The 26111-nt window shown below is 33.8% G+C and overlaps 1 protein-coding gene across 1 annotated transcript in view; it reads right to left on the minus strand.

The window, feature by feature from the left end:
* arm (armadillo) overlaps positions 1–24072 on the minus strand; it is a 59340-nt gene extending 35268 nt beyond the window's left edge. The window contains exons 1-2 of the mRNA XM_075302645.1: positions 23915–24072; positions 7456–7515 (exon numbers count right to left, since the gene is read on the minus strand). Coding sequence (XP_075158760.1) covers positions 7456–7486 — 31 coding nt within the window. The 5' untranslated portion in view covers positions 7487–7515; positions 23915–24072. The remainder of the gene's footprint in view (positions 1–7455; positions 7516–23914) is intronic.
* Between the last annotated feature and the right edge of the window lie 2039 nt (positions 24073–26111).

Consider the following 26111-nt stretch of genomic DNA (forward strand, 5'->3'; position numbering starts at 1 on the left):
ATTTCAAGGAACAGTTCTTCAGCTAACAATTTTTCTGTTAAGTACGGGCATATATGACTTACCCTCTTATTACTACATAGATAAAAAAACTATGAGAAATATTATTTTGCTAGAAATTATTCCCTTGGGAGTGGATTTTCTCTTGATGTATAATAATACATCGTTGGGTGTTACATTCAATTATCAAGTTTTCCTTATGTATTCATAATCACCCAATTACATCTCTCCTTCATGAATGAAAGTAAATCCTTTGCTCAATTATTTGATTTTTTTCTTTACACTATAATTTGCAAATTCCTTGGTTATAAGTACTTTGTTAAAATTGGGGGATAACTGAAAATATTAGGTGTGGTAAAAAACAATTCATATCCGTCCATTATTTTCCCAATAGGTCTTTATATTCCAGATCGAATTCCGCTATCAGTTGGGTGAAAATACAATGAGGAAACAAGTGTATACAGCAGTAAGTTCAGCCAGGGGGCTAATCACGGCATTCGATATCGAGAACTTTTGATCGAAATCTAAATTTTTCGGATCACGGGAGTCGATATCGAGTTTTTTTGATCGACAATTTTTTCGATTGGTAAATTGCAATCGTAAAACATTTTTCACATGTTTTTTACATTGTTTTCGCCATATAGGAATAGTAAATATATTAGTTTTAGTTCGAATTGTTGCTAGTTTGTAGTAAATTTACATATAATGAACATATTTTTAATATTTAGGACCAATGCAATTCCAATAAAAGTTAAACAAAAATTGGTCATAGTGTTCGCAGCGAGCATTCTAGCTTGGCAAAGAACCATATATAAAGCGCACATGCTAGATCGATATTCAAGAGATTGTGATCGACCAAATACCGTACCATTCCGTGACAACATAACGCTTCTGGACCACCTTGTAAGAATAGTGAATTATGAAGTCTCCCACTCGCAAAAAGTTTTAAGACGGCAGACAATTGTAAAGTGATAAAATTGACGTTGACATGCCACCAAAAATTATCTTCCATTTGAACGCCTCCTTCGTCAGCCGAAATCGTCCATTGAGCCTACAAAAGGTGACTTTCTAACAGTGCACACCATTTCAAACCGATGTACTTACACCAATAACAATGTGCACTTTTATTCCTTATTTGTCGCCGAATTATTTTATATTCATCTCATCCTCCAATTAGGAAGGAATTTGGAGGAATGTAAAAAGAGATATGCAATACAATTTACTTTTTACTTTGAAACCTCCAAAAACATGTTTTTTTCTACATTCTATTTTGTGACGCTAACTTAGTTTTGTCATTTCATTTTGCTCTGCTTCGTTTTTTGCTGTTGGCAACGCTTGAGAAATTGCATCAAATTTCGATCGAATGCCGTGATCCAAACTTTTAATCGTATCGACAATTTTTTCGATACGATTATGAATTCGATATCGAATGCCGTGATTAGCCCCCAGGTCGAATCTTAACCCTCTAATACCCAAGCCCGCCTTTAGGCGGGCTTCATTTAATAAGGAAGCTTTAAGACAACAAAAATGGACAAAATAAAAAGAAAACTTATTTGAAACTATTCAAGAGGATTTGCAGCATATGCTGAATTTTACCGTATACATTTTTCTTGCTTAGTTCTCTTGCTTTTGAATCGTTAACATTGACAATTTAATCAGTTGGCAAAAAATAGGGGCATTAGAGGGTTAAATACCCATCACCATGAATCAAATATAACAGTTACCTTTGAAAACTCTTCGTCGTAGCGTCCCAGCAAAAAAAAAATGGAAGTTCTTCCAAAGGCTTAACTTTAAAAGCACTTCCAGAAGATGTACTCCCAATCATGTTCTTTATTTCAACTACACAGGAAGTTCTTTTCATTCAATTTTTTATAACATGAATTTTTCATATTTTTAATAGGTAATTTTAACTTTTTTGTTTCAAATTGGTTAAAAACAGTTTAAGAATTCATACAATGGTACAAATTATTGAAACTTTGTCGAAAAAAATGCTAAATCCAATCTGAAAAAATTGTGAATTTTTGAAAATATTTGAGGTCAAACGCTTCAGACAAGCGTTAGAATCCATTAAAAGTTATAAAAAATTATAAAAATTATTTAACAAAATATCGCAAAATTTTTTATTTATATCCAAAACATTGAATTCGGAACACACCTAAAGAAGTGATGCAAATTCAGTGCACCGGCTGTTGAAATGGAGGACTTCCGTCCTATGACAAGCACATGTTAAATCCATCGCTTCTGCATCAATTTTGCAACACTTCCGGATCCAAAAAGAACATTTTCATTACTTTTTTGGCGACGATTTTTTTTGCTGGAGTGTAACTTCCCAGCAAAAACTCCTATTACCGGGTATGAGTACAAGTATGCCTGCGCCAAATTGGTAACAACTTCCTCGTACATATATCAGTAGTAATACTTTTTCACGGGCATGACATTGGAGGAAAGTACTTCCGTGCAAGCATACCAGCTGTCGAAAAATAAGTACTTCTTCGCAAGCATACCAACTACACAGGAAGTTCTTTTCATTCAATTTTTTATAACATGAATTTTTCATATTTTTAATATGTAATTTTAATTTTTGGTTTCAAATTGGTTAAAAACAGTCTAAGAATTCATACAATGGTACAAATTATTGAAACTTTGTCGAAAAAAATGCTAAATCCAATCTGAAAAAATTGTGAATTTTTGAAAATATTTGAGATCAAACGCTTCAGACAAGCGTTAGAATCCATTAAAAGTTATAAAAAATTATAAAAATTATTTAACAAAATATCGCAAAATTTTTAAATTTATTTCCAAAACATTGAATTCGGAACACACCTAAAGTGATGCAAATTCAGTGCACCGGCTGTTGAAATGGAGGACATCCGTCCTATGACAAGCACATGTTAAATCCATCGCTTCTGCATCAATTTTGCAACACTTCCGGATCCAAAAAGAACATTTTCATTACTTTTTTGGCGACGATTTTTTTTGCTGGAGTGTAACTTAAGTTACACTCCAGCAAAAAAATTGATAATGTATAGAATGATAATATATAGAAATGATTAAATAAAGCCTTGAATTGAAATTTAAAATCTATAGATTTGATTTGAAATCGGTCTATATATGGAGGCCTTACCAAAGGGAGCGATAAAAACTAAATCCGTTGCAATTTCAGGCAAATCGGATAAAAACTGCGGTTTATATAAGCCCAAGGGTCTGTATGGGTGCTATCCCAAAAATACGCACCGATACACAAAATTCAGCACACCTAGTTGTGGTTCTGAAAAACCTACAGAATTTAGACACCAAATCGGAGGGCGGGTTTATAAGGTGGATATATCAAAATCTATACCGATACACAATTTATATGGAACACCTATCTATGGTCCTCAAAAACCCCTAGATTTCAAATTTCCAGCAAATTGTGGTTTCTAGAAGCTCAAGAAGAAAAATCGGGAGATCGGGCTATATGGGGGCTATAGCAAACCATAGACCGATACACACCATATTCGACACACCTGTTTGTGGTCCTAACATACCTTTAGATTTCCAATTTCAGAAAATCGGATTTAAAATACGGTTTCTAGAAGTCCAAGAAGTAAACTCAGGATATCGGTCTATATGGGGGCTATACCAAAACATGAACCCCATTCACAACACAAATATTTGCGGTCGAGATTTCGAATTTCAGGCAAATCGGATAGAAAATAAGATTTCTAGAAGCCAAAGAACCCAAATCGGGGATATACCAAAACATGGACCGATACACCTATTTTTGGTACTAAAATACCTGTAGATTTCCAATTTCAAGAAAATTGAATTTAAAATACGGTTTCTAGAAACCCAAGAAGAAAAATTGGGAGATCGGTCTAACCAATCGGCATCATACCTCTAGATATCGAATTTAAGGCGAATCGGATAGAAAATAAGGTTTCTAGAAGCCCAAGATCCCAAATCGGGGGGTCGGTTTACATGGGGGCTATACCAAAACATGGTCCGATACACCTCATTTTCGACACACCTATTTTTGGTCCTAAAATACCTGTAGATTTCCAATTTCAAGAAAATTGGATTGAAAATACGATTTCTAGAAACCCAAGAAGTAAAATTGGGAAATCGGTCTATATAGGGGTTATACCAAAACATGGACCGATAGGCATTATTTTTGGCACTCTTATTTATGGTCATAAAATACCTCTAGATTTCCAATTTCAGATCGAATGGTATACAGACCCCATATTAACCGACTCCCAGATTTGGCTTGCCGAGCTCTTGGTGGACCAAATTTCATCCCATTTGGCATATGGTGTTCGTAAAACTCTATTGTACAGGAGAGCGAAAATACACCTTTAAGTGGTCATAAAAACTTCTGTAGATCACATAGACCTTTGATTGACATTTTCAATAGCTTATTTTTCCATTTTACCAAATTCACCTAGGATGACAGTTGTTTTTACACTTTTTAGTAGAACTTTCTAGGCGATTCATGGTGGCCGGACTTACAGCTGTATATACTTGTGTTTAGTACAAATTGCCATGACTCAATCTGTTTACTACGAACTGCTTTTTAGTACAAATTGCCGTATTGCCTAAACCCGATCGGACTTATACAACTCTAGATGTGAAATAACGCCATATATTGGACATAGGATATATATATTTTTACTAATAAATTTCTTACCATTAGCATAGAGCTAGGTTAGGATAGGTTAGGTTAGGTGGCAGCCCGATGTATCAGGCTCACTTAGACTATTCAGTCCATTGTGATACCACATTGGTGAACTTCTCTCTTATCACTGAGTGCAGCCCGATTCCATGTTAAACTCAATGACAAGGGACCTCCTTTTTATAGCCGAGTTCCACATTGCAGTGAAACCACTTAGAGAAGCTTTGAAACCCTCAGAAATGTCACCAGCATTACTGAGGTGGGATAATCCACCGCTGAAAAACTTTTTGGTGTTCGGTCGAAGCAGGAATCAAACCCACTAACTTGTGTATGCAAGGCGGGCATGCTCACCATTGCACCACGGTGGCTGCCGTGGTGCAATGGTTACCATTGCTAAAAAAATCGCTCTCATAATTTTTGCAGACTACACAGAAAAAAATGTTCACGATAATTTTTCCAAATTAAAATCTTAATTGAGTAAAATCAATCAAAAATTTAACTTATTCAACACATTTTTTAATTGAACAAAAATCAATCACAAAAATGTATACCCGTGTAAAAATTGGGGGATCTAAGTAGATATGATTAGATCTCAAAATTGGCCGCCTTGGATCCAAGCAGACTTACGTAGATATGATGAGACACTATTAGATATTATTATATATAATTCCACATATGACGAGATCAAATATTAGATCCAACTGTATATAGGGATAGATATAATCATATCTAAGACATTAGATCTAGGCCAATTTTGAGATCTGATCAGATCTAATTCCATAGTAATTAGATATGATTAGATCTTACCATTTTTCGGATCTACTCATATCTAATTGTATCAAATTAGATCTCTCAATTTTTACTCGGGTAGTATCAAATAATTTTTTCAATTGGATCATTTAATTTTCTAATTGACTTTCAATTAATTTTTTAATTGATACTATCATTTCTGTGATTGAAGACATTTCAATTAAAAATTAATTGCATCAATTAATTTCGTGATTGAAAACAAAAAAAAATATTATGTATTTTGTGTATATCGACTGGGCGTTTCTACGATCGAAGGGACAAACAGGGTGGGAGAAGCTCTGAGTACGCTACTGGGGTTAACTGAATGACAAATTTTTTGATTTAATTATTATTATTTTTTTACTTTGCAGTTTTTTCTATTTTTAAATATAAATTTATATTTATTTATTGTTTCCTATTTAAATATTTTTTTTATTTATTTTTAGCCTTAAGTCATAATGTTTATATAATTTTGTATTCTATATTTTCGAGTAGTTTTTATTGTAATTTAACCTATATCGCCCAATGGCTTCAAATTACAAAATCGAGCAAATAAATAAATAAAAATTTGCTGATGAATAAGCTCGTAATTTAATATCCGATTATGTTATACTACTTTTTGAGAGCCAATTCCAGCACTATCGATATTTTGAATATGCTTGCAATTTGTTAGGCTAGAGTTCCAAGCCCTTTCAACTGGCACAGTTTTTTACAGTTGAGACCAGCAAAGGAATTAACAAGACGCTCGGCTTACTTTAACTTCCGCAGCTTCCCTTTTATGATACTGTTCGTTTTTCGGATTCTATGATTCCGATATATGATTTTTTATTTTTAATACAAATATAAATTTTATAGATGTCTGTTTTATTTCCAATTCATGGCTGTTTTGTTTTCCAAAATTGCATTGTAAAGGGTGATTTGTTAAGAGCTTGATAACTTAAAAAAAAAAAAACGCATAAAATTTGCAAAATCTCATCGGTTCTTTATTTGAAACGTTAGATTGGTCCATGACATTTACTTTTTGAAGATAATTTCATTTAAATGTTGACCGCGGCTGCGTCTTAGGTGGTCCATTCGGAAAGTCCAATTTTGGGCAACTTTGTCGAGCATTTCGGCCGGAATAGCCCGAATTTCTTCGGAAATGTTGTCTTCCAAAGCTGGAATAGTTGCTGGCTTATTTCTGTAGACTTTAGACTTGACGTAGCCCCACAAAAAATAGTCTAAAGGCGTCAAATCGCATGATCTTGGTGGCCAACTTACCGGTCCATTTCTTGAGATGAATTGTTCTCCGAAGTTTTCCCTCAAAATGGCCATAGAATCGCGAGCTGTGTGGCATGTAGCGCCATCTTGTTGAAACCACATGTCAACCAAGTTCAGTTCTTCCATTTTTGGCAACAAAAAGTTTGTTAGCATCGAACGATAGCGATCGCCATTCACCGTAACGTTGCGTCCAACAGCATCTTTGAAAAAATACGGTCCAATGATTCCACCAGCGTACAAACCACACCAAACAGTGCATTTTTCGGGATGCATGGGCAGTTTTTGAACGGCTTCTGGTTGCTCTTCACTCCAAATGCGGCAATTTTGCTTATTTACGTAGCCATTCAACCAGAAATGAGCCTCATCGCTGAACAAAATTTGTCGATAAAAAAGCGGATTTTCTGCCACTGATTTTGGTAATAAAATTCAATGATTTGCAAGCGTTGCTCGTTAGTAAGTCTATTCATGATGAAATGTCAAAGCATACTGAGCATCTTTCTCTTTGACACCATGTCTGAAATCCCACGTGATCTGTCAAATACTAATGCATGAAAATCCTAACCTCAAAAGAATCACCCTTTATTATCCTACTATAAATTGCTACAAGTACTATGTACTAGAATCCATTGAAATATTTGATCGAATAACCTAACTAACGATTAATTGTTGAACTTGAAAATTCTAATAGCGATTAATCGAAAATCGTGAATAATTTAAATTTCCAGTAGCGATGTAAAGATGGTGTATTTACTTACTTGTACGATTTTGTGTTTGCATGAAACTCATTTTGGTGATTTAGGCGTTGTACACCACACCTGAAAATAAAGAAACAAATAAAAAATAAAAACAACAATAAAATATATTATTAAGGTTGAGCGATAAATGGTTTCTAAACATCTAATTAATGCCCAATATTCTTAAAAAAGGAGTATATGTTAATTAAAGTAATTCTGTTTACACTGCAGAACCCCTTTAATTATCAGTTTTGTACGACATTAATGGCCAAGTGGTATAGGGCCCAAAGCAATTTTTACAACCCATACCACAGATATTTTTCTTCAGACCTTATAATTATTAAAATAATTTCTATTAAATGATATCCCTCCAAAATGTATACTAAATAATATTCAAAAACATCGTACAGAATCTGTTAATGTGTAAATAAAAAGTCATAATTAATCAGTATATTTAAATGTTCTGCATTTACAAGTTACACTAGGAGACCCATGATGGCATTTTGTCCTATCAATCTATATATAGTGCCATTCTACTATTTAGGCTGTCGGCCTTAAGCCGTAGATTTTACCTGTCGAACGTGATTCAAAGAAAACTAATACGGCCATGGCAACGTTTTGTGTTTCTCAATGTATGATACACATGGTATACCTGTAAAAGGGTAAAAACAGTGATGCCAAATTATGGAATGTAGAATTTGTTTACTATCATAGAGGACCGGTTCGAACTTCGCAACAGTCAAATCAACAGAACTGGGCAACCAATTGCCCTGAAATATTCCACTCACTGGGCACAAATACAAGCGGATCGTCCACAACTGATATCGAGAAAATCTGGCCCAAGAGTATAATGTTGAAAAAGGACATAGAAATCCCGATTTTTTCTAAATGTGTGGGCTTTTTATGGGCAAAGTACCTTACACAACAAATATCCCAACGTTCTATATTCTAAATTTCAATTTAGCCATTATTATATTTTTTTTTTATTTATTTATTCAACAACGTAATATAAAAAGCCGAAACAGGCCAAATAAAACTATATTACATCTCATAATACTGAATAAAAGGAGAAAAAAAAAAAACGTATGCATACGGCTAGAGAAAAATATAAAATTATTCACTCTACTTAGAATATACTACTGAAATTTTCAAAGCTTAATGCACATGAAGGGCACATGAACAACAACAAAAATTGCAATAGACAAGTTATAAGTGATATATTAAAGAAAACATTATCGGTTACTGCAATAGAAATTCAATACATCTGACATTAAAAACATTATTAGTAAAAGAAAAATTTCTAAGGGACAACGGAAGATGATTCCAAAGTCTAGAAACTCTTACAACAAATGACCTTTCATAATGCATGGATGAAATACGTGGAATGAGAAGTTGTGGATTCCTCGACGATCTACAGAAATTGAACATGGAGCGGAGAAGAGGAGAACCATGTGATGTCATAACTCTATAAAAACATTGAAGCAACCGGAGATCAACATAGCGCGCAAATGGAAGACCAAGAAAGCTACTAACATAAACTGATACATGATCATATTTCCTGAGACCATGAACATATCGAACTATTGATTTAACTGCATTTTCTATCCTTGAAAGCTGGAGGCCAGATGTTGCAGATATAATCTCAATGCAGTAATTAACATGGGGCATAAGAAGAGCCATTGCAACTCTCTGGCGAATATATCGAGGCAAATACGCATCTACGCAATATAGTCTACGCAATTTAAACATAACCCTGGAGATGATCCCACCTATGTGAGTGCCAAACTCCAACCTGTGGTCAATGACAACACCCAAGCACCTCATCTCATTAACAAAATTGACAGGAGTTGTACCAATACATATCCTAATATTGCCTCGTCCATGATCATTAAATAGAATGGCATTAGACTTACTAACATTAATATTAAGTCCATTTCTACTCAGCCAGGCCGCAAGATCCCCCAGAGTCACGTTAACACTAGCCTCTAGCCGTGACATATCGCTACTCCTAAAAAATACATGAATGTCATCAGCATAAGCAAAAAAGTTGCATTCAGATGATACAATCGAATCAGTTACATCGTTCATATACATAATAAATAATAACGGTCCTAGGACAGACCCTTGCGGAACCCCCCCATAAACATGTCGGACCGACGACTCCCTGGACCCAATCGCAACAAACTGTGATCGACCATGCAAATAAGATGATATTAATTTAGCCGCAGTCAGAGAAAACCTAAACTTGTTGCACAATTTATCAACCAGAGTCGCATGGCGAATGGTATCAAATGCTCTTGATAAATCAATACCAACAAGAACACCGACATCAGAGCTATTAAACGTTTCCCTAATTAGATCTGTGAGATGCAACAGATGAGTAGTAGTGCTAAAGCCGCGTCTAAAACCACAAATTATTTTATATCTTTTGAATTATATTGGAATAAAATTAGGTACCTAGGTATCCCAAAACAATATGATTCAGATTTAATATACGTATTTTTTTCGCTATCATAAAAAAGTGATTATTATACCCACCACCATAGAATGGTGACGGGGGTATAATAAGTTTGTCATTCCGTTTGTAACGCATCGAAATATCTATTTCCGACTATATAAAGTATATATATTCTTGATCAGGGAGAAATTCTAAGACGATATAACGATGTCCGTCTGTCCGTCTGCCTGTCTGTCTGTCTGTCTGTCTGTCTGTCTGTCTGTTGTAATCACGCTACAGTCTTCAATAATGAAGCAATCGCGCTGAAATTTTGCACAAACTCGTCTTTTGTCTGCAGGCAGGTCAAGTTCGAAGATGGGCTATATCGGTCCAGGTTTTGATATAGTCCCCATATAAACCGACCTCCCGATTTGGGATCTTGGGCTTATAGAAATCGTAGTTTTTATCCAATTTGCCTGAAATTAGAAATGTAGAGGTATTTTATGACCATAAAGGGGTGTGCCAAAAATGGTGAGTATCGGCCCATGTTTTGGTATAGCCCCCATATAGACCGATCTCCCGATTTTACTTCTTGGGCTTATAGAAACCGCAGTTTTTATTCAATTTACCTGAAATTGGAAATCTAGAGGTACTGTAAGACCACAAATACGTGTGCCAAAAATTGTGAGTATCGGACAATATTTTGGTATAGCCCCCATATAGACCGATCTCCCGATTTTACTTCTTGGGCTTATAGAAACCGCAGTTTTTATTCAATTTACCTGATATTGGAAATCTTGAAGTATTGTAGGACCACAAATACGTATGCCAAAAATTGTGAGTATCGGTCCATGTTTTGGTATGGTCCCCATATAAAAGGACCTCCCGATTTGGGGTCTTGGGCTTATAGAAACCGTAGTTTTTATCCAATTTGTCTGAAATTGGAAATCTAGTGGTATTTTAGGATCATAAAGAGGTGTGCCGAAAATGGTAAGTATCGGTCCATATTTGGTATAGCCCCCATATAGACCGATTTCCCGATTTTAATTCTTGGGCTTCTAGAATCCGAAGTTTTTATCCTATTTGCCTGAAATTGGAAATCTAGTGGTATTTTAGGACCATAAAGAGGTGTGCCGAAAATGGTGAGTATCGGTCCATATTTTGGTATAGCCCCCATTTAGACCGATCTCCCGATTTTACTTCTTGGGCTTATAGAAACCGCAGTTTTTATTCAATTTACCTGAAATTGGAAATCTAGAGGTATTGTAGGACCACCAATACGTGTGCCAAAAATTGTGAGTATCGGTCCATGTTTTGGTATGGTCCCCATATAAAACGACCTCCCGATTTGGGGTCTTCGGCTTATAGAATCCGTAGTTTAAATACAATTTGTCTGAAATTGGAAATTTATAGGTATTTGAGGACCATAAAGAGGTGTGCCACAAATGGTGAGTATCGGTCCATGTTTTGGTATAGCCCTCATATAGACCGATATCCCGATTTTACTTCTTGGGTTTCTAGAATCCGTAGTTTTTATGCGATTTGCCTGAAATTGTAAATATTATTTTAGGCTCCCAAAAACGTGTATCGGATTAAGTTTTTATCGGTCCTTTTGGTAATGCCTCCATATAGACCGACTTCATTTCTTGAGGGTATAGAAGGCGCACTGATCATGAAAATTGCTTGAAGCTCAATGTAAAATTTTCAGATTTCAGATACTTCTCGGGTGAAAATCTACAGATTTAAGATTTCAAAGCAAGACGTTATTTTACAATTTTCTTGCACACTTACAAGAGATGTTAATGATTCCTCCAAAACTCAAACAAAAATGGTTCTTATTAATCCAGAATCTGATATAGTCCTCATAGGTGAAATCTTTAAATTTATCTTCGGGAAGTGTCCTCAAGTCCTCAATCCCTCCTGAAATTTCAAAGGAAACCCTAATATTTGGTTCATGGTGGTGGGTATTTAAGATTCGGCCCGGCCGAACTTAGTGCTGTATATACTTGTTTTTACTAACTTTTGGTAAATTATCGCAAGACTTTGTTTTTGCAAAAAAAAATATATTTTTTCAAAAAGACGAGTCACTTTTATTTATGGCAATCTTTAAGTGAGTAATTTTTCGTTCCTCTTTTCCGTCGTAGTGAGTTGTACAACCGTGTTGAAATTATAAAAAAGAAACTAAATAGAACTATTTCAAAAGGAAAAGAATGAGTGAGAATATTCTTAGAAATCACTACACAATCACACCCCCTAAGATTATGTTTACGCTGCTACTTGTAAAGAGCGAGCATACACACTCAAAGTACAGGTACTTTAGGGATTAACGGACCGGATGACAAACACAAAATTACAACAACAACAAAATCACACATTTGTGTCGAAACTGATGTCGTCAATAAAATTTTAAAATAAATAGAAATAAGTAAAATGCCAAAAATTATAGGTATATTTTAAGGGTCATATTAATGTAGATTAACCCTGTTGTCAAAGTGGCACCGTGTTGTTTTGTTTCTATCGTTGTGAAGAATATTGTCAGAATCCTTCAATATAAATTCTCCAAAAGCAGTCTGCCTCGCTAAACTGGTAATTGCTTCTACAACAACAATTCATTACCATTTTCATCGAAATTTATGTAAAATCATTTATTTAATATTTGTTGACTGATTGGTCTAAAAGTGAGTCTGCCACTTGTTGTTATAGCCCTTTGGAGTTGGTATTTTCGAGTTATTTGGGAAATAGGCATACTCAAATGGGGGTTTGCGGTCCTTGGACAGGGTTGTAAACTCGAGGTGTGCCCGTGAGTAATACTTTGCTCACACTCACGACGGAGAAATTTTATTCACGCATACTCACGCACTATATTTTTTGGTAGGACTCACCCTCACGAAAAGAAAATTTGTACTCACGCACGAAAATCTTTTAAACGTCGTGACTCACGAAAAACCTCGAGTGCATTATAAAACTCTTACCATCTAGGATGTTACTAAAATTATAAATGAATTCAGCTCGTAAGCGGGTTTATTTTCGTGAGCGTGTTTTTCCGAAATTCGTTACTCAAGCACACTCACGAAGATATTATTTTCGTGACTCACGCACGCAATTTAGTTGGCTAATCACGCTCATGCACACTCACGCCGTTGCCGTCCCCGTGAGTCACGAGAATTTTCGTGAGTTACGACAATTTCGTTTCACATGCACACCTCTATTTTAAACCCTGTATCCGCCCCGGGCCGTAGACCCGACTGCAACGAGGGCGGGAGTCTGTCACTAATCTAACCTAATTGGTTATTTATTTATTTATTTATTCATTTAATAAACCAACGCCTCTATAGACTAAATGTTGATAGATTTTATACAATTCAAAGCAAATTGCTAACCTAATTACATTTATTTTTATTTATTTCATTAAATATTTTAATACTTTGGAGTAAATACTCCTGCAGGGAGAGAAGAAAGACGAGTAATATGGATAAACAACTTATCGTTTTTGCATAACCACAATGCGACAATAATTCTATGCTAGAAATTTCGTCTCAAACGCGTTGTTTTTGATTTTTTTTTGTAAACGATTCGGGACACTTCCTGGAGACGAAATTCCGGGACAATCCAGGCGAATCCCGGCCATCTGGCAAGCCTAGGCCGAAGGCCGTCAACCTATACGCCAATGTTCAAGGGACGGTATCTCGAAAACTACGCTCTTCCGATAAAATGTTTACTTAATATTTTCTCTTTAAAATGTACTATTTTTACCAAAAAGGCAAAAACAAACGCAATTTCATTCAATTCATGAAAAGGTGCAGTTAGAATTAACAAAAATGTAAAGGAAAACGATTTTCTGATGTCGATATCTCGAAAACTAGGCTTTTCCGAAAAATTTTTTATATTACATTTTCGCTTTAAAATCCCTTCTCCTAACGCTCAAAAATAAATTTTTAGTTTGTTTTTAACAACTTTTGGTAAGGTAGATTTGTTCCAAAAATTTTTTTTGGAAATGTTATATGTGCGTAAGAAATGTTTTTTTGTAATTACAGTGCACTCGCGGTAACGTGAACACCGCATAACGTGAAGACGCTTTTCATACACTAACTACTCCGTAACGCTGAAAAACATGCAATTTTACGTTAAAGGCAGATTCACATTGCCAAGTACAATTTCAAATACACAAATTTTTAGTGATTCAGATCGGCACTTTTCGTGAATTTTAATTATTAATTTAAATTGCTTTATAATTCCATACCTACTGATATTTCTCGAAATCTTTTTTTTTTTATTTTTTCATAAAATTAAATTAAGTTTTTAATATTACGAATAACAAAATACTATCGCACTAGAACGTGTAAACCTACCGAATATGGCTATGTTTTGTTCAGAAATTAGCTGAAGTTCGCTAACGTGAATATTTTCGTTAACGTCAACACTCTTGGTTTTAATTAGTTCACGTTACCGCGAGTGCACTGTAATTACAAAACTCTTAAGGATTGAATGCCTCTGATGAAGCAATTCAGTGAAATTGCGAAATATCAGGAAGGATAAATTAAGAATAAATATTGGATCTCAAGCTTAACAAACTATTGATACTTATTTGAAAAAGACTATTGATACTTATTTGAAAAAGACCGTATGAAAAACACAAATTTTGGTAGACTACTTTTGTATCGAGTTGCAACCGTGATTGCAACACCGATTCTTAGCAGTTCATTGCAAAGAAATGTCTTGTTAATAACCAACCAAAATGTCATCACAGTCTATCCCTGTGGGTATATGTATCTCAGAGAAGTGGTATATTTAAAGAAAAATTATGTTAAGTAGTAATTTCATGGGAAACAAAGATGTGTATTAAATCGTTTAATAAATTAGTTATAAACAATGTTCTTTACTCATAGAATTAGGTAAATGACCCATTTAATACAAAACCGGATTATTTCAATTGTTTACGATCTTTTGTTTATAAATAAAATTCCTTGTTTATAAAAAAAATAGTGAGTTGCAGGGAAATTATTATCGAAAGATCACCAAATTGTCCCTCACTTTTTGACTGGCTTCGTAAACAGCAAACATAAATCCAACACCATCAAAACAAACATACAATTACTCAAATGAGAATAAATAAATGGTAAAAATAGAGGGGAAGATAGACAGATAAATAACAAACAAACAAACAAATCATTAGTCATTCTCTAAACATTTCCGTTTACGTTGGATTAGTATTGCATACATATGTATGTGTATATATTTATGTAGAAAACAACATAACTTATGAAAACTAGCAGGTTTTTTAACAACAAATGAGAAAATTGAGAAACAGACACAAAGGAAAGAACACTGCCAAACGAACGTCCACTCTCAGCTTAACCAAAAATACAAACACTCACACACAATATGTGAAATTAAACATATAGTTTTTTAGGTAAAAATTTAAGATTTCTTATAAATTTAATTAAAATATTTTGCATTATTTTTTTTTAAATTGGTAGATATAAAATTCTTTTATCACCTTTTATACTTTTCAAAAAATTTCCAATAATTACTTTGAGTTTTTGTGTTACACTCGTTTTTCTTTGTTTTTTTTTTGTTTTATTTATTTCATTTAGAATATGAGAAAAATATGTTTTCTATTTAGCGGACAACACAAGAAAACGCAGCCATTACACGATGAAAGCCGAAACGTAACAGTGAGTGGTATAGAGAAATGAAATGGTACGGACCCGCGCTCCGAGCCATGAACACAGCAGACATCGAATGAACCGAAGTAAGTTGAAGCACATTACCAGAAGAAAATCCAACCAGTCCGCTATGTTGTTGTTGCTGTTTTTTATGCTGAAATATTTTTGTTTGTAATGTGTGTGTGTGCAATGCTGATTCGTTTTGTGCGCAGAGTCAAAAATAAGAGAGACAGGCAAGAATTAGAGAAGGCCTTTATTGGCAAGTGATTTGCTTTATGACAATGACCATTATTATTCATATTTATTTCTGGAACACACCTACTTTAGCAAACATCGTTAAAAACACACAATTTTTTTTTTGAGTGTAGGAGAAGGGATTTTAAAGCGAAAATGTAAGTAAAAAATTTTTCGGAAAATCCTTGTTTTCGAGATATCGACATCTGAAATTCGGTATTTTCCTTTATATTTTTGTTAATTCTGACAGCAATTTTTCATGAAATGAATGAAGTTGGGCTTTTTTGCGTTTTGTGTAAAAATAGTACATTTTAAAAAGAAAATATTAAGTAAAAATTATTCTTCCTTGCTTCGAATTTTTTCATGCAATTTAGTCTTTCCACCTTGGATTAGATAGAGACTTGCACATGCGTTATTGTTGCCTGCCATACGATACGGTGTGGAGCAATGAATACTATTGTCAGAAGAAGAGAGTTTCAGAATTTGTGGTGAGGTTTCTTGGTGTATCGTTTTCTCATTATGTCAAGTGTACCTGTCTGCTATTCTTATATAAAGTTATTCGTAGTGGGGTACCGGGCACTCTATGTGACTCTTTTCCGATTTTCTCGCTCGACGAGAAATCCTCAGATTGTGATTCTTTGTATCTCTTGTTCATTATATGAAAAGTCGTTTCATGTCAAATCTGGAATTTGATTTGAGAATTTTCTCTCATTCTAATAATGCTTTTCGTTTAAAAATGTTTCGTTTTTTTCTCGGGAGCATCAAATTGAAGTTGATATTGCTATTTTATAATGCTCTATATTTTTGGTGCTAATAGCTGGACCCTGTCTGTTAGTCTGTACATTATACTTACTTGGCTGGGGGAGCCCTTTATGAGTTACTCATGTAAAAAATTGTTATAAAGGGTGATTTGTTAAGAGCTTGATAACTTTTTTAAAAAAAAAAACGCATAAAATTTGCAAAATCTCATCGGTTCTTTATTTGAAACGTTAGATTGGTCCATGACATTTACTTTTTGAAGATAATTTCATTTAAATGTTGACCGCGGCTGCGTCTTAGGTGGTCCATTCGGAAAGTCCAATTTTGGGCAACTTTTTCGAGCATTTCGGCCGGAATAGCCCGAATTTCTTCGGAAATGTTGTCTTCCAAAGCTGGAATAGTTGCTGGCTTATTTCTGTAGACTTTAGACTTGACGTAGCCCCACAAAAAATAGTCTAAAGGCGTCAAATCGCATGATCTTGGTGGCCAACTTACCGGTCCATTTCTTGAGATGAATTGTTCTCCGAAGTTTTCCCTCAAAATGGCCATAGAATCGCGAGCTGTGTGGCATGTAGCGCCATCTTGTTGAAACCACATGTCAACCAAGTTCAGTTCTTCCATTTTTGGCAACAAAAAGTTTGTTAGCATCGAACGATAGCGATCGCCATTCACCGTAACGTTGCGTCCAACAGCATCTTTGAAAAAATACGGTCCAATGATTCCACCAGCGTACAAACCACACCAAACAGTGCATTTTTCGGGATGCATGGGCAGTTCTTGAACGGCTTCTGGTTGCTCTTCACTCCAAATGCGGCAATTTTGCTTATTTACGTAGCCATTCAACCAGAAATGAGCCTCATCGCTGAACAAAATTTGTCGATAAAAAAGCGGATTTTCTGCCAACTTTTCTAGGGCCCATTCACTGAAAATTCGACGTTGTGGCAGATCGTAAGTCTATTCATGATGAAATGTCAAAGCATACTGAGCATCTTTCTCTTTGACACCATGTCTGAAATCCCACGTGATCTGTCAAATACTAATGCATGAAAATCCTAACCTCAAAAGAATCACCCTTTACAATTTTAAATTTACATACTTGTTATTTTATGTATCTTTACGTAGGCTTTAGTCATGTATTACACATTTATTATTTGGCCTCATTGCATTTGTATTACGAAATAAATGGAAATTGAAAATTTTGTCGGAAGAGCGTAGTTTTCGAGATACCAACCTCTGAAAATTGGCCTATAGCTGGCCGGTTTCGGCCGGGGTTTGAGACTTTCTCCTATGGACAGGGTCCAAAGTAGGCTAACGCGATCTCAAAGTGGATAGGTTGCCGGTCTTCGGCCGGGGTTTGAGACTTTCTCCTATGGACAGAGTCCAAAGTGGGCTAACGCGAACACAGGACCTCTCCGGGTCCATGTTATTCTAAATATATTACTTTTAGGATGATTATGTGCGATGGCTACTAAATCCAATATACGTGATAATGAAAACTTTAGGGGGCCGTAACTCCGAAAATAGGTCTTTCCGACAAAAGGTGGTATATCACATTTTGTGTTTAGAATCGAAAAGTCTACAAGCTGACAAAAAATTTGACCAATTGGACCACATGGACTAAAGTAGATTTAAGCCAATTAATATTCAATAAGATTCTCTTCAGTAACTAAACATCTACTACATATAATGTAATCTAGTAGTTCAAAAATGAACATAGTAGTTCACTTATTTAAATAATAAAATTTATAACATGCGAGTATCTTGCTTGAGGATGTCATGTCTTATCCCTCTTCCCTTAATTAATTACACGCCATGCTTCAATCCGTGCGTTGATGGAAGGGTTGATTTTTTCTATTCGAGCTTTTGATTTCAAAGAGAAATTTCCACACTTCAATCATCGGACGCATTGAGCGCATGGTATGAAAGTTCTACCTTTACTCATACTAATTTCTTCTGGTGTTTCATATTTGCAAAACTTCATTTTAGTCCTTGTTTCGGTTAATAGAAGGCCGCCAATTGAACGGCCTTCCTCGTTATATCTTACTATTGTTGTTTTTGGGCTTGTTAACCCAGACATCACATACACAAGCTTTACTATGGCGTTGGTGGTACCAACAATATCATTCTATACCTTGTTAATCCAAGCGTGTGGATTAAATATGGTACATGGCAAGTACTAAGGTTAGGTTCGTAAGAGAATTTGATTTAGATTGGGGCATTGAGCTATGATATTTTAAAGTGAATCATAATGATGATTGAGTGATGATTAGAGGATGCAGAGTGAGTGAAATCATAATGAGTGGTTCAATCAATTTTATTTATTTATTTTATATTTATTTAATCAAACCAAGCCCATGTTGACTATATGTTGATAGATTACAAAATTTTTCTTGAAATGATAAAACTAACTACATATTACATATTTTAAAATCACTGAGTGAAAAAAGTAAATTTTCCCTTAAGGTGGGTATTAAATTCGAGTTTTTTCACTAAAGTGAAAACTAAATCAGTAAAAAAGGCATAAAATTATACATATTTGTGGCAGATTTTATTATAACTTGATGGGGAATAGCTCAAAGCAAGTTTTCACAAAGTTTGTATTCCTTAAAAAGTATTATTAAAGAAAAGTAATCGTGAAAAAATTGCGATTTTAGCGGCTAAACTCGAACTTAATACTCACCTTTAGATATCAACTAAACGAATGTTTTTGGTGTAAATTCAAAAGGTACAAGTGCACATTTTGTTTATCTATCTACCTATTTTACTTATCCCGCCTATTTACCCCTACTGTTAAATAACTTGCATGCCTAATTTCTGAATGTCCTCTATTTTCCATATTTTAAATGCAAAAATTCACGGTTATAAAACTACCTCACATACCAATCTCTGTTAATTGCCCAAAGGATGTTAACACTAAAATGAAAAATCATTGGATTTCCCTTCGTATAATTTACCAGTTTAAGGGGAGTGCTATGTTCGGGTTTTACATACATTTTTTATTTGTATCAACTATGTATTGTGAAAACATGGATGGAAAAGATTTAAAGCATTGATGGCATAAGATTTTGTCTTATGAAATGAGTTTAAACCGAACATAGTACCCACCTTAATATTTACCCACACAGATTTCTGATTCAATCACAAAATTAATTGCACCATATATAATAATATATAATATATAATAATTGCACCATATATGAATAATTTTTCAATTGAAATGTCTTCAATCACGAAAATGATAGTATCAATCACAGTTTTAATTGGTCATCAAAAAATAATTAATTAAACAATTAATTGATTTCATTAGCAAATTTCAATTAATATTTTAATTGATTCAATTAAAATTTTAATTGATGTTGATTGTAAAATTCAATTATTTTTTAATTTAATTTAACAAATACAGTATATTTTTAATCAATATACTGTATTTATATAACTTTCTATAACTATTTTTCATCACTTTTTAGTTTGATTAAAAAGTTGATTATTTCAAATAAATTTTTCATTAAAAATGAAAAAAAAATCCACACATTCTTAACTGGCTTAGTCTTCCGAGTTAATTGTATCAAGTAATTTTTTAATTCAAAAAGTTTTCAACTTTTTAATTGAAAATATATTTTGGAGATATTTTTTTCTATACACACAAAAAAATGTTTTTCTGATTCAAACACAAAATTAATTGATCCATTCAATTTCTTAATTGAAATGTCTTCAATCACAGAAATGATAGTATCAATTAAAAATTAATTGAAAATCAATTAAATAATAATTGATTCTATTAAATTTTGTGATTGATTTTTGTTTCAATTAAAAATTTTGTTGAATCAATTAAATTTTTAATTGAATAATTTTTAAAACTCAATTAAGATGTTAATTGGTTAATGTCAATTAAAAATTGTGTTGAATGAATTAAATTTTTAATTGAATAATTTTTAAAACTCAATTAAGATGTTAATTGGAAAATTTTTCGTGAATTTTTTTCTGTGTGCAAATATGTTATTGTATGTGCTAAACGATAGCACAAAAATAATTTCTTTCCCGGGAAACAAAATTTCTAGTTCAAAGAATTATTTTGTTACTAAAGTTTTTTCCTTACAGGCTAAACATAATTCGATGCGGGCAAAAGTTATAGCAAAGATTTATTTGCATTTAAAGGTAGGTACTATGTTCGGATTTCGCGTTGAAATTTTCGCAGTAACTTTATTAAAACAGTTCAATATAAAGCAGACAAATTAACTAAATTGATTCGTAGTGTTTTGTTCCTCTAGGCTTCGGCAAGACTTTAAAGGAATATGTTTGTTTTCATTTATAATTTTGATTATTTAAGGAAAGTACTTGAGAAAATAAAAGGGGTTTCAACTCGAAATCCGGACATAGTACCCAACTTAAAGTGACAATTTTACCAATAAAGGCGGGTATTAAGTTCGAGTTTAGCCGCTAAAATCAAAAATAAATCTGTAAAAGCAGAAAAAATTATATCTTTTTTGCGCAAATTTATTTATAACCTAATGGGGAATCATCCAAAGTAAAAATTTAAAAAGTGAAAAAATGAAAAATGGCAATTTTAGCGGCTAAACTCGAACTTGAAAGAAACATTCGTTTTGCCCTCCCCCTAGGAGGGCATCACGTGGTTCCAGGGGGAGGCGTAGTGTCATTTTTTTTTAACATGTTTTGTATCATTAAATTTGATAAAACAATACAAATTGTCAAGTAAATAATTTTTAATTTTTTTTTAATTTTTAATGGATTCTAAAGCTTATCAGAAATGTTTGACCTCAAATATTTTCAAAAATTCACCATTTTTTCAGATTGGATTTAGCATATTTTTCGACAAAATTTAAACGATTTGTACCGTTTTATGAATTCTTATTCTGTTTTTAACCTATTTGAAACAAAAAAAGTTAAAATTACCCATTAAAAGTATGAAAAAAACGAGTTATAAAAAATTGTATTAAAAGAACTTCCTGGGTAGTTAAAATAAAGAACATCATTGGGAGTGCATCTTCTGGAAGTGCTTTTAAAGTTGTGCCTTTGGAAGAACTTCCAAATTTTTTTGCTGGGAAATAATAAGATATTTACCCAGTTGAGAATTCGCCTACTAACCCATTTAAACGTATTTTTATACCCTGCGCCACACTGTGGAACAGGGTATTATAAGTTAGTGCATATGTTTGTAACACCCAGAAGGAGACGAGATAGACACATAGTGTCTTTGGCAATAATGCTCACGGTGGGTCCACGAGTCGACATAACCATGTCCGTCTGTCTGTGAACACATTTTTGTGATCAAAGTCTAGGTCGCAATTTAAGCCCAATCGCCTTCAAATTTGGCACATGTTCCTAATTTGGGTCAGAATAGAACCCTATTGATTTTGGACGAAATCGGTTCAGATTTAGATATAGCTCCCATATATATCTTTCGACCAATATGCACTAATATGGACCCAGCAGCCAGAGTTTTCTACCGATTTGCTTGAAATTTTGTACAAACAAAACGCTTAATCGTATAGTCAAGTGTGCAAAATTTGATTGAAATCGGTTCAGATTTAGATATAGCTCCCATATATATCTTTCGCCCGATATGGACTTATATGGCCCCAGAAGCCAGATTTTTGGCCGAATTTGGTTGAAATTTTGCACTAGGAGTACAATTAGTAATATAGTCATGTGTGCCAAATCGGATTTAGATATAGCTCCCATATATATGTTTTTCTGATTTCGACAAAAATGGTCAAAATACCAACATTTTCCTTGTTAAATCGCAACTGCTTAGTCGAAAAGTTGTAAAAATGACTCTAATTTTCCTAAACTTCTAATACATATATATCGAGCGATAAATCATAAATAAACTTTGCGAAGTTTCCTTAAAATTGCTTCAGATTAAAATGTTTCCCATATTTTTTTTTTACTAAAATTGTGTTCCACACTAGTGCATTAGCCAACTTAAATTTTGAGTCTATAAATTTTGTAAAAGTCTATCAAATTCTGTCCAAATCGAGTGATATTTAAATGTCAAGTAAATTTGGGACAAACCTTTATATATAGCACCCAACACATTTGACGTATGTGATATGGTATCGAAAATTTAGATCTACAAAGTGGTGCAGGGTATAATATAGTCGGCCCCGCCCGATTTTAGACTTTCCTTACTTGTTTCTTTTTAAATCTTTAAGGTAGTTAAGCGAATATGACTAAACTCCTCACTCGAATAATTACACAACAATTTGGATATTTTGAGTGATTACTATATTTCCGTTATTGTCCACCGATGAGGTGTTCTTCACGATCTTAAATAACGTACTAATCAAACGTACATAGTCAAAAAACTGAAATATATAAGTCTTTTGATATAACCTTAAAATTATGCATATATTAATTTGATTTTGAGTGTCCCAATTTTTATTTTGAAAAAAAGTAAAAATACTGTTGAATGAAAAACTTTAAGAATTTCAGGAAATTGCAGCACACAACAACTAAACGTGCACATCATTTTATTCAATAATAACAATCAAGTGTAATATATCCGTGTGGTAATGGACAAAGACAATAAACCTGAGGAAGATAGGAAATTGGCTTGCGTCATACCAAATGTTGCATTTACCATGTTAGTTCCATACATGTTTGTAATTTTTTATTTGTTTTTCGTTTTTATTTTTTAAATGAAAAACTTAATTTTCTTAATGAAACAATGTTAAATTTTAGGCAACAACAAAAAAATTACATTTTCCCCTCTATTGAAATTTATTTCGTGCACTTAATTTCTTTTTATTTGCATTTTAATGCTATGTCAATACTTGTCGTATACGCGTTTGGTTCGAGTATGAAACTAACACGGTAAATGGTTTGATCTCCTCAGTAGCCAATTTCCCAATTTCCCATCTTCCTCAAGTTTATTGTCTTTGGTAATGGATACAACATCGATCCATCAATTCACTCTGAAGTTCAATCGACATCCATCCGAATGAACTCTCGACAGTGTGAAAGAAATAACAATTTCTGTACCCCATTTAATGTAACACACATTGCATTTAGTACTCAAAGTCGAATACTCGAATATCGATATCTCCAACACTGTCTTGCATTAATACCGTTGTTCCGTTTCATCACACTGTATGTGTACCAGAATTTTCACAGAATAAAATATCAAGTGGGGTTTCAACAAACTTTTTTTAATTCAATTATTTGAAAAAACATTGATTTTAATTATATATTTACGAGTTTCCGTGAATCGGGGGGACAAATATCCAATAAACAAACACCAAATACATACAAGCAATCCATAACAATTTACCCCACCCCTTCTTTTAGTTGTTTAATAAGACGACAGAATTTTTCCAAATTGATATTAAACTAATATAATATCTCATAAACTTCAATTACTTACCGTACAGTATGTTAGAAATAACAATTATATGTACTTTATTTTGTTTTAAACACTTTTTACGTGGAAAAACTCATAAATTTTCACAGACCCCAATCAACTATGATGCGAGATGAGATTGTAAGTAGTTATACATAAAGGCCTCGATATAATTCCAAAAACGTAGCGTAAACGTATCTTGACGGCAGCCTAAATTGTACCGTATGTGCGTGCCGTACGTATGGCGGTTCGCCGCTCGCTCTATATTTTTAATTGTGCAATAAATTTGCTGTTTATTTTTTTTTTTCGAAACCAATCCCACGCGTTGACCAGAGAAGATAGAAGCAAAATCAGAGAATGAAGCCGACCCATTTTTGTCGGCGGCGGCTAATACTAATTTTTTGCCTCCGGCGGCGGCGGCTTGATGGCTAAGCCGATATAAATTTGTCTTATCGTCGGCGGTCAATTATCCATAATAAAATCAATTTGATGTTATCCGAATGGTAATGAGATTAGTTGTACAACTTATCTTACAATCACATTTAAACATAATTCAAATGTTCTGAGCCAAATTTTTGCAAAATTATTATAGCAACTTGATACTGACGGATTTTGGGTGGAAAATTAAACATTTTGACAAAAAATGCAACCATTATTAATAATTTTTTCTGATTCAAATCAATATTTTTGATTAATTGGCGGCTAACTTTGAGTCGAGATGAGTCGACAAATTCGGCGACGGCTTCGACTGGTAAAAACTAGTCGGCGGCGGCTAAAATCGGCGGCGCGACTCGGCGGCTTCATTCTCTGAGCAAAATGTTTCAAGATTGGTTGGACGATTTCTCTCATAGCGGTTCCGAAACTTTCAGTTTGATATTTAATATACAATTGACCAATGTCGATAGATATTGTTACGTTATTATATTGAGGTGTGTTTAATAACCCGTTAATAAAAACACAGTTCTTTTCAAATAACGACAATCTAAAATTTATTTACTTAACTGATAGGTTTCACTTATTTGCTCTACTATGTATACTGTATCCCCTGCCAACATTTTTTGAATTTGGGGCGCTTCTGAGAATCCCCACTACGTCGAAAACAGTCGTATACGATATCCAAAACTCCTCGGAAAAGCGCCGTCACTATTGAGAAGTTGTACCACGCCAAGTTACTACAAAAAAGTATAGCATGAGTGCAATTATTAGGTGCCCTTCTGGTTACATTTAGAAGTACGCCAATCAGAGCCCCTTCAAACAATCAGACAAAGTGCATTTTAAGATAGTGTAAAAGAATTGTGGTCAAGTAAAACGCGATTGTTTAGATGTTTATTAATTTTATTAAACATTTATAAATTCTCATAAATATAACAATTATACGACAATCACATCACGTTTAACATATTTTTATGCATTAATAAAAGATTGATGTTGAGTTACAAGTTACATGGGAGGGGGGCTTCTGAGAATCCCCACTACGACGAAAACAGTCGTATACGATATCCAAAACTACTCGGAAAAGCGCCGTCACTATTGTTTATAAGTTTTTGCTAATGATTTTTGTTTACAGTAAACATGTGCTACCCTGCCAGCATTTCAAAGTTCTATTTCATGCTCATCGCTACGACTCGTAAGTGACACTACAACAATTGCCAGCTGTGACGGGGGAAACGTATCAAAAAGTACGAAATGAATATGAAAGAATTTTGCCATCACTATTGTTACAAGATCCATTTTATATTTTATAAATGTATAATCAATTTAATAAACCTCTGTGTTTTACTTGACCACAATGATCCTTTTACAACTATCTTAAAATGCTCTTTTTCTGATAATTTGAAGGGGCTCTAATTGGAGTCGTTCTAAATTTATCTAAAAATACACCTAATAATTGCACTCATGCGATACTTTTTTGTAGAAACTTGGCGTGTTACAACTTCTCTATAGTGACGGCGCTTTTGTGACGAGTTTTGGATACCGTATACGTCTGTTTTCGACGTGGTGGGGATTCTCAGAAGCGCCGTCAAATTCAAAAAATATTGCAGGGTTGCTAATATTTGCTGGAAAAGGACGCCAACAGACCTATTAAAAGTAGCAATTGCTGTTTTTGACCTAGTGATTCTACCTGTATTTAAATGATTCACAAATCAGTGATGCCAATCATTTTCTGAACGGCAAAATTACAAAAATCGATTAGAAAACACATTTTACATCGATTATCGAT

Source organism: Haematobia irritans, chromosome 3, assembly GCF_050003625.1.
Source record: "Haematobia irritans isolate KBUSLIRL chromosome 3, ASM5000362v1, whole genome shotgun sequence".
NCBI lineage: Eukaryota > Metazoa > Arthropoda > Insecta > Diptera > Muscidae > Haematobia > Haematobia irritans.